Below are 18,288 nucleotides of genomic sequence, written 5' to 3' on the forward strand. Positions count from 1 at the left end.
GCGGCGCAGGGTCCGGAGGCAAGGGGGCTACCCGAAGCCGGTAGCGCTGGCTCGCTCAGCTTGACTCTTAAACAGAGCCGAAGTCTGAGTCAGGGGAGGAGCAGAGCAGCCGGAGCCCGGGAGGGGAAGTGCCCGGCCGGGGGCGCAGGGTCCGGAGGCAAGGGGGCTGCCCAAAGCCTGAGCGCTACCGGCTTCATGGTTTGCCAGGCAGCCTCCAGACCCTGCGCCCCCGGCTGGGTGCTTCCCCTCCCGGGCTCCAGCTGCGCTGGGGAAGTGCCGGCCGGGGCGCAGGGTCTGGAGGCTGCCCGGCAAACCGTGAAGCCAGTAGCGCTCGGGCAGCCCTTTTCGCGTGGCTGGGAGGGAGGAGGGGGAGTTAGGGCGGGGACTTTGGGGAAGGGGCGGGGAAGGGGTGGAGTTGGGGCGGGGCCAGGGCCCGTGGAGTGTCCTCTTCTTTTATTTTTTAAATATGGTAACCCTAATACAAGGTGAATGAGGATTTCAACTGAATCTGGTCCTAAACTGTTTTTCCACAGCTCAATTGGCTGGACAACCTAACATTGCAATTGCAAAGCCAGTTGGCTTCACTAGAGAGGAATAGCTACTGCTCTAACTGGACACCTGAAATGGAATCGGTATAGCACCCTGAGAATGCCCATGTTTGTACATCTTATTTACAGTTGAGGCATTAAAATAGACTTCACAGTTGATTGGTTCTTCTAGACCTGTGGAATTAGGCACTCTAAGTACCTTAGTATTTGGAGTATGATAGTGCAGATACTACAGATGGCAAAACAAATAATATAGATACAAATAAATTGTGATAAACCAATTCTTTTTATTTTTCAGTGGAAGTTTTGAGTTTGTGTTGCTACAGACAGACTTGCCGTAAATTTGTTGCTGCATTTATATTTAATATGTTTAAAAGAGGGATGAAATAGACTTTAGACATGCTGGTGAAATATTTATAAAACCACAAAGAAGCTATGTAACTGGAAGAGAGGAAAATAAAATAGCTCACACATGGGATCAAATATACAAGTCTAGCTTTTAACCTGACAGTTTCCCCACAATGCAACTGAGTACACTGCCAGCATGTCACAGATCTGCAACACCAGAGCTGGAAGTTGGGGGGAAAAAGTGATTAAAAGAGGGTGCAATAACGTAATTCTGTCCTTAACACATTCATCCCAGTATACTCCTGCAGATCTGTTCCAAAACAAAGGCATCCTTAAAAGTACAGCCCTCCTCTACTTCACAAGAGTTTCTAACAAGTTTCTCCCCTTCACGAAAATATCAGCAAAACATTTTTTCCAGGATGGCACTAAATTTCAGGATTTCTTCACTCCCTTTCTCATTATTTCAATATATTTAAGTACTACAGATGAAAATTTCACAAACCATATGTTACAAAGAGCAACTTAGACATGGCATTATAACAATGTCCAGAAAGTCTATAAGCCCGAGGTAATGTCACCAAGTGAATGCTAATTATGGTGGAAAAGACACTGTATGGACACCAATTCATCGAGTAGTAAATGTGATAATAGAATCCACTGATCCTTTCTCAGTGTTCTCTCTTCATTTTTTATATATTAGGGTAACCAATGTCCTGATTTTATAGGGACAGTCCTGATATTTGGGGTTTTTTCTTATATAGCTACCTATTACTCCCCACCCCCATCCCGATTTTTCACACTTGCTATCTGGTCACCCTATTATATATACACACGTACATAAGTTAAGCACATAAGTGCTTTGCTGATTGCGGACTATAATTCTATATCCTGCTATTTCAAAAATACAAAACATAGGAGCTTATTCAAATCCTGTGGCCTAGAACAATACTGCTATATTACCTGTGTATATGGGTAGTTGCGATACCAACCTTAGTTCTGAATTTCTCTACATTTCTGATTTTGCAATTCTTACAGCTAAATTAAAAACACGTTTACAACAATATCTGCCATATTGCTGCAAAATGTGAAGATCTGAACTGTGTGTATTGATAATTTTAAAGTATGTTGAGGGTTAAAAGACTGAAATACTTACCTACTCCTGCTATTATTTTATAAAGATGATTTGCTGAAAAATGGATTAACAGGAGCAGAAAGTCAACTGTGACCAAGATTATGCAAAGGATAACAGAAACCCGTTCTTGCAACCGTTTACCTAAAAAAGAGAAAAAATAAGAAAAAATAAATTTAGTGCAAACTGACTGGAGAGGAGGAAGGAGAAGGACACCGTGGAAGAAGGTAGTGGGAAAAAAGTGAAGGAGAAAAAGAAGAAAAAACTACAAGTATATTACAAACACTGTTTGTCCTACTAAAAAACTATTCATCCTTCTACTGTGATTCCTTAGTAAATCTTGCCCAGAACACAGGCGTTAAAGGTATGCAAGTGAGTGGATCATAAGAAACAGAAATAACCAATTGCAGTCAGCAAAGTCTTCTGCTCAAGGTTTAATGTTTATAGCGAGGAAAATAACGCTTGGGTTTGGAACCTGACCATCCCAAGGAACTCTCCCATCTTGAAAGCAGTCAGCTGCTAGCCTCTCCTTTGGGCACCTGCATAAAGAAAGGATTAGCAGAGCTGAAGTTAACCTGTGGAGCAAGGTAGTGCTCAAGCAATCCGTCAGAAGACGGAGAATAAGGCCTCAGTCTTGCCCAGGGATCCAATGTACTTTTCCTATCTTTTCAATACGTGAGGTATTTTCCAAGAAGCTGTGAGAAGAGAGACAGCTTGCTACTTTGCTTCATTAGACCTTAAGAAGCCCTCATCCTAAAAGTGGACTAGCCTCTGCCCTCAGTTTATCATCTCTCTCAGGAGGTCATGGAGGAAAGTGCTAGGACTCAGTCATTAAAATTGTGTTTTCTACTCCTTTTAAATTTTATTTATTTAGGATTTAAATTATTTAGCATGTGAGACAGTGCATCAGGTGCAAACCCAAGTGTCAATGTAGGCTACACATGGGGTCTTTTGCAGTGTCATGGTACCAAATCTTATCTTGCCACAGTTTAGTATCACCTCAGATTAATTACAGCAGAGGCAAGTGCCACAAGCTTCAGCTGTAAAGGCTCTAGCACAGTAAAGGCTCTTACATTTGCATGGCCACCCGCAGCTCCCAGTCGCCACGGTTCGCCATTCCCAGCCAATGAAAGCTGCGGGAAATGGCGGCCAGCACTTTCCTGCGGCCCGCACTGCTTCCTGCAGCTCCCATTGGCCAGGACTGGTGAACTGCGGCCACTGGGAGCTGTGGGTGGCCGTGCAAATGAAAACAAACTGTCTGGCGGCCTGCCGGTGGATTACCCTGACAGGCCACAGGTTGCCCACAACTGTTCTAGCACCTGGCCGACCCAAATATGCACTCTTCCACTGCCTTCAACTCCACATTCTTCCCTGGGCCACAGACATCCTGCTTCCGAGATTCACTTCTCCCACCTGGCCTCCTAACTGTCACAGAGTCCTGGGTTTATGGCCCATCTTCCACCTCAACTGGAGGTTTAGAGCAGCATAACGACCACCGTTAGCAGGCTCCCCAGACGGCTGTCTGCTGACCAGACACTGCTCAGCTGATTCAGCTCACCAATCCACAAGGCGCCCAACCCTAAACTTCCAACTTCCACCTCAGAAACATCTCCCAAGCCATTCAAGACAGCGGAGCTAGCCTTATTAAGGCCTGCAGTCGATTTAGCTGATTTAAATTACTTAAAAGGGGCATAGAATTTAGAAACCATCCACAGCTGGTGTAAAATCAGCAGGTCATCTTTGAACTCAATGGAGCTAGCCCGATTTACACCAACCAACGATCTGACCCCAGGATTAAATCATCAAAAATCTTAATTCTCAGGCAGACTCAGAGAGCGATGACAAACTGAGGGCAGACGCTTGTCTATTCCTTATAATTCAGGTTATGTAAGGACTAATGGCCTCGACTAACAAAAACATCTCTTCTTTTACCTTCAGGAAAAATCACCACACAGGCTGAGAGTACAGGAAAAGTGAAACTATTATTAATTAAGTATCAGAGGGGTAGCCATGTTAGTCTGGATCTGTAAAAAGCAACAGCGAGTCCTGTGGCACCTTTAAGACTAACAGATGTATTGCAGCATAAGCTTTCGGGGGTGAAAGAAGTATGCGTCTGACGAAGTGGGCATTCACCCACGAAAGCTTATGCTCCAATACATGTTAGTCTTAAAGGTGCCACAGGACTCTATTATTAATTAATGTCAGTATTGACTTTGAAGAAGTGCACAGAAATTAGTTAACTCTTTTCAGAAGGTCTCCTACTGACTTGCTGGAAATGTAAGGGTCCAAATAGCCACCTCTCCTTATTACAGTGCCACCAGCTGACTCTTTGTACAACCCCAGTTACTGAATTCAGGCTATTTAAAGAAGGCTTCATAGAAATTGAGAACTTGATTCTGCTCCCTTTGACTTCAATGGTGCATGATCGAGCCTTTTAAGGTTGTGGTACGCCAAGTTAAAATATCAATGTTGCAGATACCTATTAAGAAATTTAGAAGCTTTTAATTGCATAAGAACCTACAAGCACTTTAGCATAGAAAGCTGGCACCATTAATGTCGGGCTAAACACAGCGTAGTAGAATCAACCTTCAAATGCACATGACAATAGTTTTTGGGTTTGGAAAAGTTCCGACATTGCATATAGCATATTGACAACTCTCACAGAGTGTACTATAAGCAATTCTCTACTGGCCCAATCTACTAAAATGATTTATGCACCAAAAGTTTAACTGTACAGTAGGGAGACTGCTGCACATTTGCTCCCTCACAAAGAACTCTTGTCATTCAAGTCACTGGTACAAATGCCGTTCGGGCAGATTTTTGACTGGTAAGAGATTTAGAGTTTTAAAATAAACCCACCTTCTTTCAGTGCAAAAAGACAACAAACATACTATATGGAATGTATAAAATTTCTTGTGCACAAACAAATATATTTTATGGCAATCACATCACAAAAACACCTCACCAGCATTAAATAAGAGACCTGCCATAACACAACCTGTTTGTTACTCCTCAGAGTGATTAAAATATGATTTTGCCATATTGAAGCACTTTCACCCCTCGCAGTCAGCAAGGCCTTCCCGCTTCACCGTATTCATGATGTTTGTTTTAACAGATTACCTGCATGCCTGTCAATATGTTGATGAACAAATATAGGAGCACTTATGATTAAGATGCCTCTATTCTACTACATTAAAATAAATACTTACAAGGAAATGTGTTCAGGTTTGTTTTGGTTTCGGCTCACTGTTTCATTTGGGAAAAGAGTACATAAAATTACTGAAAACATTTTTGTGTTTCCTACTTGCAAATATAGAAAAACTTCTGTTTGAAAGGCCTGATTCTGCAGACTGTCTGCCCTCAAAACTTCCCACTGATATCCTGATCGGACACAAGCTACTCATATGACCATTTATGGATGTAACAGAAATTCAAGAAACGTTGCTAGAATAAGCAGATACCAAAAATATGGAGTTGTTTGTTAGCAAGTAGAATTTATACCAATGAAGAAACTATCTTCCACCATTCTGTACATTTAAGTCATCTTGAAACATCCAGTAACTTTAAAATTAGAACCTGTCAAGAGATATTTTCCATTTTATTTTGTCTAAGCAAGTTTCTCTCATTTTAGGGTCTCCACCGATTTTCATAAAGTTTCCAATAAAAATGATTTTGTTGACGCTACAATAAAACGGGGTGACAAACCCACAATTGAAAGCCCATGAAATAGCAGAATTACATGGGATTCCAGTATAGCTGTGAACAGGGAACTGCGCAATTTGCTACCAAACCCCTTTCTCTCACCCCTCCAATCCTGTACCCTTTTACCCTCTGCATCCACCTTCTCCCCTGTTGAAATCAAGAATGCAGAGTAGATATTAAAATTAACTAATAGAGTAAGTGAACTGAAGAATTAGTGTCAGTATAGCAAATTAAACAAGGGAATAACCTAATTTTTCCCCATTTTTTTCCTTTTTTATTACCAACAAATTAGAGGGCTCCAGTAGATTTTATCAAATACTGAGCTCGCTACTCTCTTTCTCAAGCTGTATAAATGCCTTTAACTCCCAAAAGAACATCACCATTCCTTAGCCCCATGTAGCTCTCTTTCATTTACCCACTTCCACAGCACCATTTTCAAAGATTTGTTACAGCCAAAGGGAACAAAGTGGAAATCCTGAAAGGATCTCTGCAGATTTTTCCAGAATTTTTACTCTGCCCCCTCCACCAACTGTCCATAAGACCTCAACTCCCCTGCTGCCTATATCCTTTATGGATGACTCCTAAGATACTTAAAGATTAAAACAAAGGACAAGCCTCACAAGTCTTCCACAGAAATGCCAGCCATAATAGTTTAGTCACACTATCTGAACACAAAAGGGAAGCCTAACCTTACCTTTGAAGTTGCAAGCCTTAGTCAATTCCAGAAAACAGAAGATAGGCACGACACAAAACATTATATAATTTATTTTATTACCTACACCCATGCAGACTCACACTATACAATCTGAGCAGACACACTAAATACAAAAACAGGTCTCACCTATTAAGTTCAATATGTTTTATTTGTTTTTTAAATAGTATTAAGCTATGTTAAAATAAAATGTATAAACATCTTCATGGAGCAACATTGCAAACACGTAGGAAATAAGAAAAATGTCTCTTTAATGCACAAGCCATTCAAAACTGGGCCCCAAGTGTTGTGAGAGGCTAACTACAATAGATAGCCTGCAGGCGCCTTTAGAACTGTCCAGGCATGGAATGTAAAAAAGAACGACAGTGCTTCTATAGTAGCATCAATTCCAATTGAAGCAAAATAATAGGAAAGAGCACAATATTCTACACTTGTATCACAAAAGGCTAAATCTCAAATATTTGTGTACGGTCACTCAGCCAGATGCTAAAAAAAACAGTCATATGTATTTTTTAAATATGATCAAATTTTGCAAACTGCAGACTTCTAATTCACATATGTCTAAGTGATGGCAATTATTTTTTCCCCTTTTAAGAGACCATTTGCTTTCCTTTCAAATGAGCCATAATTTCTAACTATTCCCATGGTGCATTTTAACCTAAATAAATCTGTGCAGGTATGCTTTTGTAATCACTTATTTTGCAGTGTACTAACCTCTACTATGGATTGTACATAGATATGAGATTAACTAAGTGTATATATATATAACAGGCTAACTTCTACGATAAAAGTTTCATCCCATGTGAATTAAAAACCTTACATGCTGTTGCTGCTGGTTCTAGTCCTCAGTGCTCTAGCACAGGACTGTTTTCTTTGAGTAGAACTGTGTCTACAGGGCCATCTCTGTAAGCGTTCACCACTGGTAGATGCTGTGGTCATTATGGTCACACAACTACATTGACTGTGCCGTACCTAAAGCATTCTGTATGTGAACAAAGAGCAGATATGTATAGCGATCACAGACTGATGTGCTCCTAAACAATGGGCCTGTGTCACAACTGGACTGAGATCAGAAGGTAGCATGTGACGTCATATGGATGCATGCCTTACTAAAATGACTGGTCAAAACCAGCAAGTCCCAGTGTCCTTTATGGAGCCAAACTAAATGCTAGAGACTACAAGAGACTTCCTAAACTATGAAAGTGCAAAAGCTGCTTAAGATCCAGTCTCCTCCTCTACTGTGTGAGGGAAGAGGGTATGAATGACTTTATAGGAGGAAGCAAAAAGATCACTGAAAGCAGAAAGCCTGGGTGAAGGCCCAAGGCACCAAAGGCTGTCTCTGAACCTCAATCTACAGGACAGAGAAGCGTTCTCTCTCTCTAAGAATATGTCTACATTGCAAATTACTTCAGTATAATTTACGTTGCTCAGAGGTGTGAATAATCCACACCCCGAGTGAAATAAATTATACTGACCTAAGTGTCTGTGTAAACAGTGCTATATCATCAGGACAGCTTCTTCCGCCGACATAGCTACCACCTCTCACAGAGGCAGGAGTTATTAAGCAGACAGGAGAACTCCCTCCAGTTGGCTTAAAGCATCTTCACCAGAAGATCACTTAGTCTGACCTCCTCTATAACACAGGGCATGGAATTTCACTTAGCAATTCCTGCATTGAGTTCAGCAACTTTTGGATGAACTAGGATATCTTTTTAAAAAGCATCCAGTTTTGAAGTAAAGTGACAAAGAATCCACCACATCCCTAGGTAAGTTGTTCCAATGGTTAATTATCCTACGTTCATGACTGTATGCAGGGCAAAATATTCTGCTCAGGAGATATACTGAAGTTAATACAGTCTAATCTGCCAGTTCCAACTGACTTTGAGAAATAAATTTATACTAAGGAGATAGGGCACAACATACTCCCTTGCCTAAGAGGAGGAAGTGATGTACTGTATAATATTGGTGAATGCTACTACCTATTTCTCTCTCTAGATCAATAGTGGGCAACCTGCGGCACATGGCCCATCGGGTTAATCCACTGGCGGGCCGCGAGATAGTGTCTACATTGACCGTCTGCAGACACAGCTGCCCGCAGCTCCCAGTGGCTGCGATTTGCCGTTCCCGGCCAATGGGAGTTGTGGAAAGCAGCGTGAGCCGCAGGGACATGCTGGCCATCACCTCCTACAGCTCCCATTGGCCAGGAACTGCAAACCGCGACCACTGGGAGCTGTAGGCGGCTGTGTCTGCGGACAATCAATGTAAACACCATCTCGCAGCCTGCCAGAGGATTACCCTGACGGGCCGCCGGTTGCCCACCACTGTTCTAGATTCTTATATCTGACACCACATCATAGACTTTGATTCCTTAAAATATGTGCCCATTACTGTGTCTGATAGGCATCAGCCATGTAACCCAATACAAAGTGTCAGGTTTGGAATGAGTGCTTTTTCACGTTCATGTATTGGGTGTCACAGTGAGCTGAGACACAAACAACAAACAACATGCACATGCTAACAAATGAAGACAAAGTGACATGATGTACAATACACAATCAAACAAATTCTGTAAATTAATGATAGTGTGTCTAGAATATACTGTACCTGAAAATAAACTAAAATAGGTTTAAAAACATGAATTTTCAGCCATGTCTTTTAAGATCCCAATTGTCCACTACACAAAATATAATATCTAACAAACCTCTTGTTAATTGATTTACCCACCTTAATCTTTTAAGACTAGACAATGCAATGAATAATACATTAAAAAAATATATAACACTTTTCATCCCAAAGTACTTTGAGAACCCCTATTTTACCACCAAAATTTCTAAACTTCATTGCACTGCAACCCCTTTGGACAATAAAAATTACTACATGACCCAAGGAGGGGGGACTGAAGCCTGAGCCAGCCCAAGCCCCCCAGTGGGGAAGGGGCCAAAGCCCAAGGGCTTCATCCCCAGGCAGGGAGCTAGGGCTGCCAGGAGTCTGGTTTTTGACCGGAATGCCCACTCAAAAAGGGACTCTGGCGGCTCTGGTCGGCACTGCTGACCAGGCCGTTAGAAGTCCGGTCAGCAGTGCAGCGGGGGCCCCGGGCCAAGGCAGGCTCTGCATTGCTCCCAGAAGCAGCCCCCAGGACCCTGCGGCTCCCTAGGCACTGGGGCAGCCAGAGACTGGGAGACTCTGCGCATTGCCCTCATCCCAACTACCAGCTCTGCAGCTCCCATTGGCTGGGAACTGCGACCAATATGAGCTGCTGGGGGCAGCACCTGCAGGTGGGAAAACACCGCACAGAGCCACCTGCCCGCCTATGCACCTAGAGGCTGCCGGGATCTGGCGGCCACTTCCTCGGAGCTCGGTAAGCACTGCTTGGACCCTGCACCCAAACCCCCTGGCCCAGCCCGGAGCCTCCTCCTGCGCCCCAAACCCCTCGTCCCCAGCCCCACCCCCATCTGGAGCCCTCACCCCCACACCCAACCCCCTGCCCCAGCCTGGAGTCCCCTCCTGCACCCCAAACCCTTCATCCCCAGAGCCTGCAGCCCCAGCCCAAAGCCCATACCCCCTGCACAACCCCCTGCCCCAGCTCGGTGAAAGTGAGTGAGAGTGGGGAAGAGTGAGTGACAGAGGCGAGTGGGGATGGAGTGAGCGGGAGCTCGGAGAAGAGGAGGGGCAGGGGAGTTTGGTTTTGTGTGATTAGGAAGTTGACAACCCTACAGGGGGCCTGTAATCTGAGTCCCGCTGCCCAGGGCTAAAGCCCTTGAGCTTTGGTCCTGGGCCCCTGCAAATCTAAGCCAGCCCTGGCAACCCCATTAACATGGGGCCGTGACCCACTTTGGGGCCCCGACCCATAGTCTGAGAACCGCTGTTGCAAAAAATGATTGAGTAGCAAGAATAATTTAACCCAACTATGAAATGCAGGTACCTATGAAGTGAAACACAGCAGCTAACAGAGTTCAGTAACACATAACAGGTTAGGACCAGATGTGAAGAATATTCTACCCAAACGAATTTCATTGGGAATTTTGATAAGAAGAATGTAATTTCCCAAATTGGATATTGGCCAAGACACATGGGATAGGTAAAACCCCCTCCCCTTTTTTTTTTTTTTGCCAGAAACAGCTTGAAATCTATAATTATCACACATGGTTAAGATTTAAGTTTTATCTCTCATCTGACAGTCAGCACCTCCAGCAACACAGCACCCAATAGCATCATTGTAGGGCACTGCCTGGAGAAAGATGTTCCATTCAGCTCCATCTTAAGCATCACCTTAAATGCTCCCTAGAGCATTCTTATCCAGATAAGCAGGATCATCTTGGATGCCTAGCTTGTAAAACCTGACAAAATTTGATCAGAAGATGGAAAGCTGCAGAATATAAAGAAGGGAAGAAATTTGCACTAGCAGAGTTGACTTTTCATCTTTAATTTCTATGAGTATGTGTTAATCCAGTTCCATATGTAATGTACATAATTAGAATTGACCCATCAGTGTCGGGCACTTCAGCTTCAAGTGGAACTAAATTCATTTGAGTTCAAACTTGGAAATACTGGACTTTTGAAACAAAATCCCCTATAGGAATATATTCCCATGTTAGGCATGGGTGAACTATGGTTTTAAATTGAGATTGGATGTTTTGCATGGATAATTGGCTCAAAAGTGACCAAGAAAGAATGAACTCATGAGAAAGGAGGATTGTTTGTGTTAAAATTGTAGTGATGCTGGGAATATCGGTGTAATCTTATTTAAGGTTTGGGTGTAGGAAATAGAAATTTTAAAAAATGGTTAATTGGGTGCCCCCAAGTGCAGTAAATAATTGGCTTGTTTAGTTTATTATAAAGAATTGTTTAGTCCAGGGTTAGGCAGAAATATGGCAAAGTTAGACCTGAAGAAAATCACAAAGAGAGCAGATTTCACTGTTTCATCTGGTCTTAGCTAAGGCCTGATAACTAGCAATGATGATACTTGTTTGTTATAATGTAAAAAAAGCAAGGTTTTCTAGGGGTTTCTTTGTCAGAGCTTTTCCTTACCCCTCCGGAATCACACCATGATGGGAAGGTATCTCCCAGACCAGATCCTGTTGCAACTATTTTGGCCAATACTTATACCAGTATCGTGGCTAGGATATAGAATATAAGACTGTAAGTATATACTTATATTGGTATTTTGGATGTAATCAACACCACTTGGTTTTGGACTAATAAAGGAATACCTGTCTGGAAACTGAGTCATGGAAAATCTTAATAAAATTATTAGGAAAATTATTTCCAGCACCTCTCATTTGTATACAGTATTTTTTAATTTGAGTTAATATGTTTGAAGACTCTTAAAAGAATGAAGAAAGTCTGCAGTGTGACTTAGGTCAGGTAGACTGGAAGGCACAATTGCTTATAAAAAGCTAGTCACAGTAATTTTTAAGATGGACTTTCAAATTACTAATTCACCTTCTTCCCTCAAAGAAAAGCAACCAGATTTTAAACAACATCATAATATATTTTTCTGACAAGACTCAATTGAACATCTGCATGTCAGTTAAATAAAAAGTTTAAATACATTTGAAAAAGGATATTTGGTTAATTTATAGATAACTATACACATCCACAATACATGTCTATATCCCCAGAATGGTTAACCAAAGTGTTAATAGTTGATTAAACGTTTCATTGGTAATCAGTTAAAATACTATAATATTTTAAATGTCCACATTAAATCTGAAGCTGTCTACATTAGAGAAATTTGCACTGAAACAACTATTGATGTAGTTACACTGATGCACACCCCTAAAATAAACTAGATAAGTACACCTCTACTCTGATATCACGCGACCCGATATAACATGAATTCGGATATAACACAGTAAAGCAGTGCTCAGGGGGCACGGGGCTGTGCACGCCGGCAGATCAAAGCAAGTTCGATATAATGCGGTTTCACCTATAACGCGGTAAGATTTTTTGGTTCCCAAGGACAGCATTATTTCGGGGTAGAGGTGTAATTCACACTGAAGTAAGCCCAGCTTTATACTAGCGAAACAGGTCTATGCTGGGGAATTACATTAGCGTAACTGCATCAAAATAACTACATCAGTGCAAATTTCCCTAATGTAGACTGGGCCTTATTTACGCCTCAAAAAAAAAAAAAAAAAAAAAAAAAAAAAACCAGGGAAAAATAAAATCCACCACATAACAGAATACATTATAAGATCCAAACACCAAGCATGCATCATTACCCTGTATAAGTTTTTATTCAACATGTAGTGTTCAATATGGATCTTAGATACATGGGGGCACATCTCCAAACATCTTGTAAATCTATAATAACTATTGTCAGAGTAGCTAATTTTGCAAACTACGGTTACACACCAGTATCTGATGTCAACTTTACGCATAATGTACTTTTAAAAGTATTTGCCTCTCTCTTTGTATACTATCTTTTTCTCCATTAAACAGATGTGCTCCAGAATTTAGGAGCTTTGCATTCGTCATGATTCAAAGCCCTCATTTGTTTAAGAAAAATCGCTCTATGTCCATGCGTTTCTTTAAAATGCATGTTCTAATAACCGTTTCCCATGTAGCAGACAGCTGAATTGGTAGACAAGAGATTTTTGTGAAATAGACAACTCCAGAAGAACTCAGACCTGAGTGAATGCCACAATTTATTAACTCAGCTTGTGAAACATTACATTTATTACTCTTTTCTCATATGGAGCTGTTCCATAAAGGTAAATTTGGAATTAGAAAGCTGTGTTAAAAAGGCAGCTGAAGGAAGTTTAATGCAGTAGAACATAAAATTGTAACATGTTTACTCAATTCCAAAGACTTTTAAATTTACTGTAAAAAAAAACCCTCCTCCCATGTTTCAGCATCCAACTTTGACGTTATCAATTCAAAAACTAAATAAAAATATATATTTGAAAGATTCTCTTACAACTGACCAGTAAGGAACTCAGTGAACATTGCTGGCTTTCAAATGATATTTAAGTCTTGGAGAGAAAAAACTCTTTCAAAGAATAATAGACTTTTTTTATTTTATCTTCAATGGTCATATTTCCATAATATGAACTGCTTGATAGTCACTTTCCCTTTAAATTATTTTTTAACCATACAGGCAGTCACATCTGATTTCTGATTTTCCTTACCTTACTTTTCCTTTCAATTACTTCAGTTCTTAATACGAACAATAAGAGTGCTCATCGCATGTCCTCTGTGGGACTCCTGGAACTTAGATACTCTATAGACAGGTGCATAGACAAGGATTCAAAGTCTTTGTTCCACTGTCCAGACAGAATATGTTTAATCTTTTTTCTACCTTTTCTATGCCATTTAAACTTTAACCTAGTAGTAAGTTTTACTGCCTTGATTCACAATTCAAAGGTTTAAAGATGAAAAGTCCTTGCCTTGGAACATAGCTTGAAAACTTCATTCTTAGTCTTTATTTCTTTTGAACTTCTTCTTGCGGTTTTTGTCTTTATTTTTCCAGGGTTCCAACTTTACAGTATAGGACTTTCCAAACCTAGCAGCAGGGCTACTCAGAGGGAAGAAAAGTGGAGCAAAAGTCACTGGAACCAGCTCACCCTAATGGAAAATATTTAAATTGCTGACTGAGGCTACATCGTTTCTGATTTAGAGGGTTATTAGTCAGTGCATTTTTCTTCTGTACAACAAGCTATTGCAAGTCCCTTATATACATACATGTTAATCTGCTAAGGCATCAATGTGGGACAAGGACAAAAACAAAGTAGTAGTGGAACCACACTTTGCAACATGCCCAACTTTTCCCATAAATTCACTATTTCGTGATTCACAATTTTGAAATAATAATCACTCTCAAATGTGAAAGAACAGCAAGTTTATATGTATCAAGGTAGTTGTGTATCTGATATGAAACACGCCATATCAGAAGAAACCTTTCAGAGAGTTGTTAAAATAGACTTCCATTCAGTGCAGCTAAAACATCCAGGTTCTGGAAAATTCAGTAACTTTCTTTCCTAGGGTGTAAATGATGTTTATGGAACACATGTGCCTCTAGGATGTGTGCAGGACCTACTTGTGGACTGAAAGCAGCAGGGTGAATGTCTGGTCTTATGGGACATGTAAAGTAAAGAGACTGAGCACAGAGTCATTCTGCTCCAAGAGTATTTCTTTCTATTTTCTAGCAGTGTAAATAGGCACAAGTAATTCAACAACATCAACAACCCCCGTTACATGGGTAGCAATGGAAGACCTATAAATTATACCACAACTTTATTAAAATTACCCTCATCCATGAGTACTTCGAGATCAAGAATTAGGGGCAGTGCTAAGATTCTTCAAGAAAGTAAACATTGCTTGTAGATGCGGTTACGTTTTCTCACATTGTTCATGTTATTTTAGTGTTACTACGCACTCTTCTTTGATAAAATTATCATTATCAGTTAAAAGGGAGATCTAATGAATGTCTTCTTCAACAAGGTGAAAGCCATCATGAAGGCAGGATTACAGCACACAGACTGTCAGGTAGCAATGTGATAAAGCTACTCACAAACCCTGAAGCTATAAAAAGCATTTAAAGTAATTATGTAAAGGATATGCCCTCACACTCTGCCATTTAAATACCATTTAACTCATCATTTCAATTTACTAACAGATGTAAACTTGGATTAAATACAAAAACGATGTCAATCAGTGCATTCTCTGTTCTTTTTAAGAAATTTCAATTTTAATTTATACAGCCAGCACAACTTTCTACAATGCTTCATTCACTATTAAATTTAGATTTACAGCCAGACAATTAAAAATTTAAAGGGCATATGTACACTATACTTAGTCATAGTATATTTTTTAATTGGAAAAGTTGGTAAAGGTCTTCCTAACCCTCAGGAAGGAGGCCCTTGAAGAATGGTGTGGAGGATTAGAAGAAAGTGGTGGAATCTCCATCCTTAAAGGTTTTTAAGGCCCAGCTTGACAAAGTCCTGGCTGGGATGCTTTAGTTGGTGTTGGTCCTGCTTTGAGCAGGGTATTGGACTAGATGACCTCCTGAGGTCTCTTCCAACCCTAATCTTCTATGATTCTATGAAAGTACAATAGGATTGTGCTTTGGGAGGGTGAGCCAAAGGTGCTGTCCAAACTAGATCAAAATTAGTTCTCAAAAATGGTTCAAAGTCCTTCTTAATCCCTTTTTAGGCCTATTTTTGTGGAGCTTTCCCTATGCTGAGCAGTTCACCAACATTATCTCCATTTTAACTATTTCCTCATGTATTGGATCTGTCTCATTTAGGGCAGAGTCCGGCAAATACCTCCCACTAGTCCCATGTTCATCACTGTATATATACATATAGCAAGGAAAGGTGCAGCAGGTGAATTAATAGGAAACAGGGTGAGGCAGGAAGAGACAGGGGACATTGAAAAGGAAGGAAAGGGAGAGAAAAAGACAGGAGAAATGGAGGAAGCATGGTGTCTGGCAGTGGAGGGATTGAATCTACTTAGGGCAGGTGTAGGCAATCTATGGCACACGTGCCAAAGGTGGCACGCAAGCTGATTTTCAGTGGCACTCACACTGCCTGGGTTCTGGCCACAGGTCTGGGGGCTCTGCATTTTAATTTAATTTTAAATGAAGCTTCTTAAACATTTTAAAAACCTTATTTACTTTACATACAACAATAGTTTAGTTATATATTATAGACTTATAGAAAGAGACCTACTAAAAACGTTAAAATGTATTACTGGCATGTGAAACCTTAAATTAGAGTGAATAAATGAAGACTTGGCACACTACTTCTGAAAGGTTGCCAACCCCTGACCTAGGGTTTTATAGTGCCATCCACCACTAGTATCCAAGCACCTTCCACATAAAATCAATAGCCATAGTTATGGATTTCATTGAGTCTCTGACACTTCTCCCTTTTCAGGGTTAAAATTCTTCTTGGGGTAGAGAGATTGCGAGGGAGGAGGTCAAAGCAATCAGCCAATCGGAGGAGGAAAGAAAAGCCAGAGTTCACACTGAAGAAAACAGGTTGTGATCATGTGCAGAGCCCTGCAAATCCACAAATATCCGCAGATGTGGATATCCATGAACCATTTTTGCAGATCACAGATTGGATGCGGATACACATTTTGTATCTGCACAGGGCTCTAATCATGTGCATCCAGACCTTTCTGAATACACCCTCCTGCTGCTGCTGCCGCCACCACGATCCTCTGCCCATCTCCTTTCCCCCTCTAGGACTTTTCTTTTAAGACTAGCACAAATTAAAACAAAACCAGGATTACATGATTCAAAGGAAAGATATAAAAAAAAGGGAGTGCCAGATGGGTTATTGCCATGCCTTAACCACACTGCCATAACTCTGCTCAAGGACCTTAACTACACCTCTGACATAAGTATGTGCACCTCACTTGCACCCTTACTACATCAGCTGGGGACTGGAAGGCAGTTATTTTTATACTGTTATGCAGGACATAATCCACAGAAACAGAGTCTGTGACTTTCTCCTGCAGGGGCTGTAAGATTAGCCTAGAAAGGAAAGACGAAATAAATATACAAGATGCCATTTGAAAGACTTGCAAAGATTTTTTTTTTCTTCGCTTATATATCAAAGAAGGCCTGATGGGTTTGAGGTTTTCCCTGCTTGTTTTATACTTAAGAAATATGAGATACCTCAAGTCTGTTCTTCCCAGATCTTGCTGAATGACTTATAGGTCATATATTTTTAACTTTAACACTTAAATGAAAGGGTGAGGAAAATATCCCTTTCTCCCAAATGTCAGCTGAAGAACAAGTATTAACCACACACACACAGATTTTAGCACAGCAATTTAAAATTCCTTTCCCCTCTCATTTACTCTGCATTCCTTCTCTTGGCTCTTGTGTTGTCACCATTTCACTAGTTCTCTAGTCATCATACAGTTTTCCAAACACAACATGACTCAAATTTCTAATGTAAAAAGCAAGCAGAAAACAAACCTTTTAAGCACCTTCTACGTTATAAAGCAGCAATAATGGTCACAAACCCATTTTTTTCCACATTGTAGGTCATTTTTTAACAAAAAGGAGACTAGTTGAATAGTGAATGATGAAGGCATGATGTTAAGAGTTTTCATGGTATTTGAGGATTTTCTCATCTTGTTGCTCTGGACGCGAGGAGATAATATATAGAACTCACTACACAAGATGGAGAAGTCACTCACCTTGTGAAGTAACTGGAGTTCTTTGAGATGCATGTCCCTGTGAGTGACATGCAGGTGCACATGCACCCCAGGCGTCTCTGATTGGAGAGTTTCAATAGCAGTGCCCATTTGACCTACGCATGTGTCCAACTCATCCTCATGCCTTGCATCAAAAATAGATAGGGCTGCACGGGCAAACTTGCCCCAGTTCTTTCTCCACCATATAGGAAATCTGAAGCAAAGGGGAAGGAGGGAAGGTAGTGGAGAACCCATAAGGACACGCAACTTGATCTCCAGTTACTGCACAAGGTGAGTAACCTCTCCTTCTTCGAGTAGTGTCCCTATGGGTGCTTCACATCAGGGGACTTCCAAGTAGTATCCTTGGAGTAGGGAGCTCTGGAGCAGAGTCCAGTGCTGAAGCCAAACACTGCACTCCCAAGGACTGCATCCGATCTAGAAGAATGAACCACTGCATTATGCTTGGGAAAAAGTATGTATCGAAGTCCAAGTTGCAGCTTGCACATCTCAGCAATGGGAACATGTTTAAGTAATACCACAAAGGTACACAGAGACCTCGTGGAATGAGCTAACTCCCTAGGAGGAGGTTGTATATCGGCAGATCCATAACAAGAAATCATACACCCCGAAATCCACCTCAAGTGTCTCTGGGAAGAGAATGTGGACCCTTTGGATGTAACAGAAAATGAGAT

The 18,288-nt window shown here is 41.0% G+C and overlaps 1 protein-coding gene across 1 annotated transcript in view; it reads right to left on the reverse strand.

The window, feature by feature from the left end:
* The window catches only part of LOC117886829 (plasmanylethanolamine desaturase-like), a 76,768-nt gene that overhangs the window by 37,665 nt on the left and 20,815 nt on the right, over window positions 1-18,288 (reverse strand). The window contains exon 2 of the mRNA XM_034788898.1: window positions 2,050-2,169. Within this exon, the coding sequence (XP_034644789.1) occupies window positions 2,050-2,169 (120 nt within the window). The remainder of the gene's footprint in view (window positions 1-2,049; window positions 2,170-18,288) is intronic.

Source organism: Trachemys scripta, chromosome 13 (assembly GCF_013100865.1).
Source record: "Trachemys scripta elegans isolate TJP31775 chromosome 13, CAS_Tse_1.0, whole genome shotgun sequence".
NCBI classification, from domain to species: Eukaryota; Metazoa; Chordata; order Testudines; family Emydidae; genus Trachemys; species Trachemys scripta.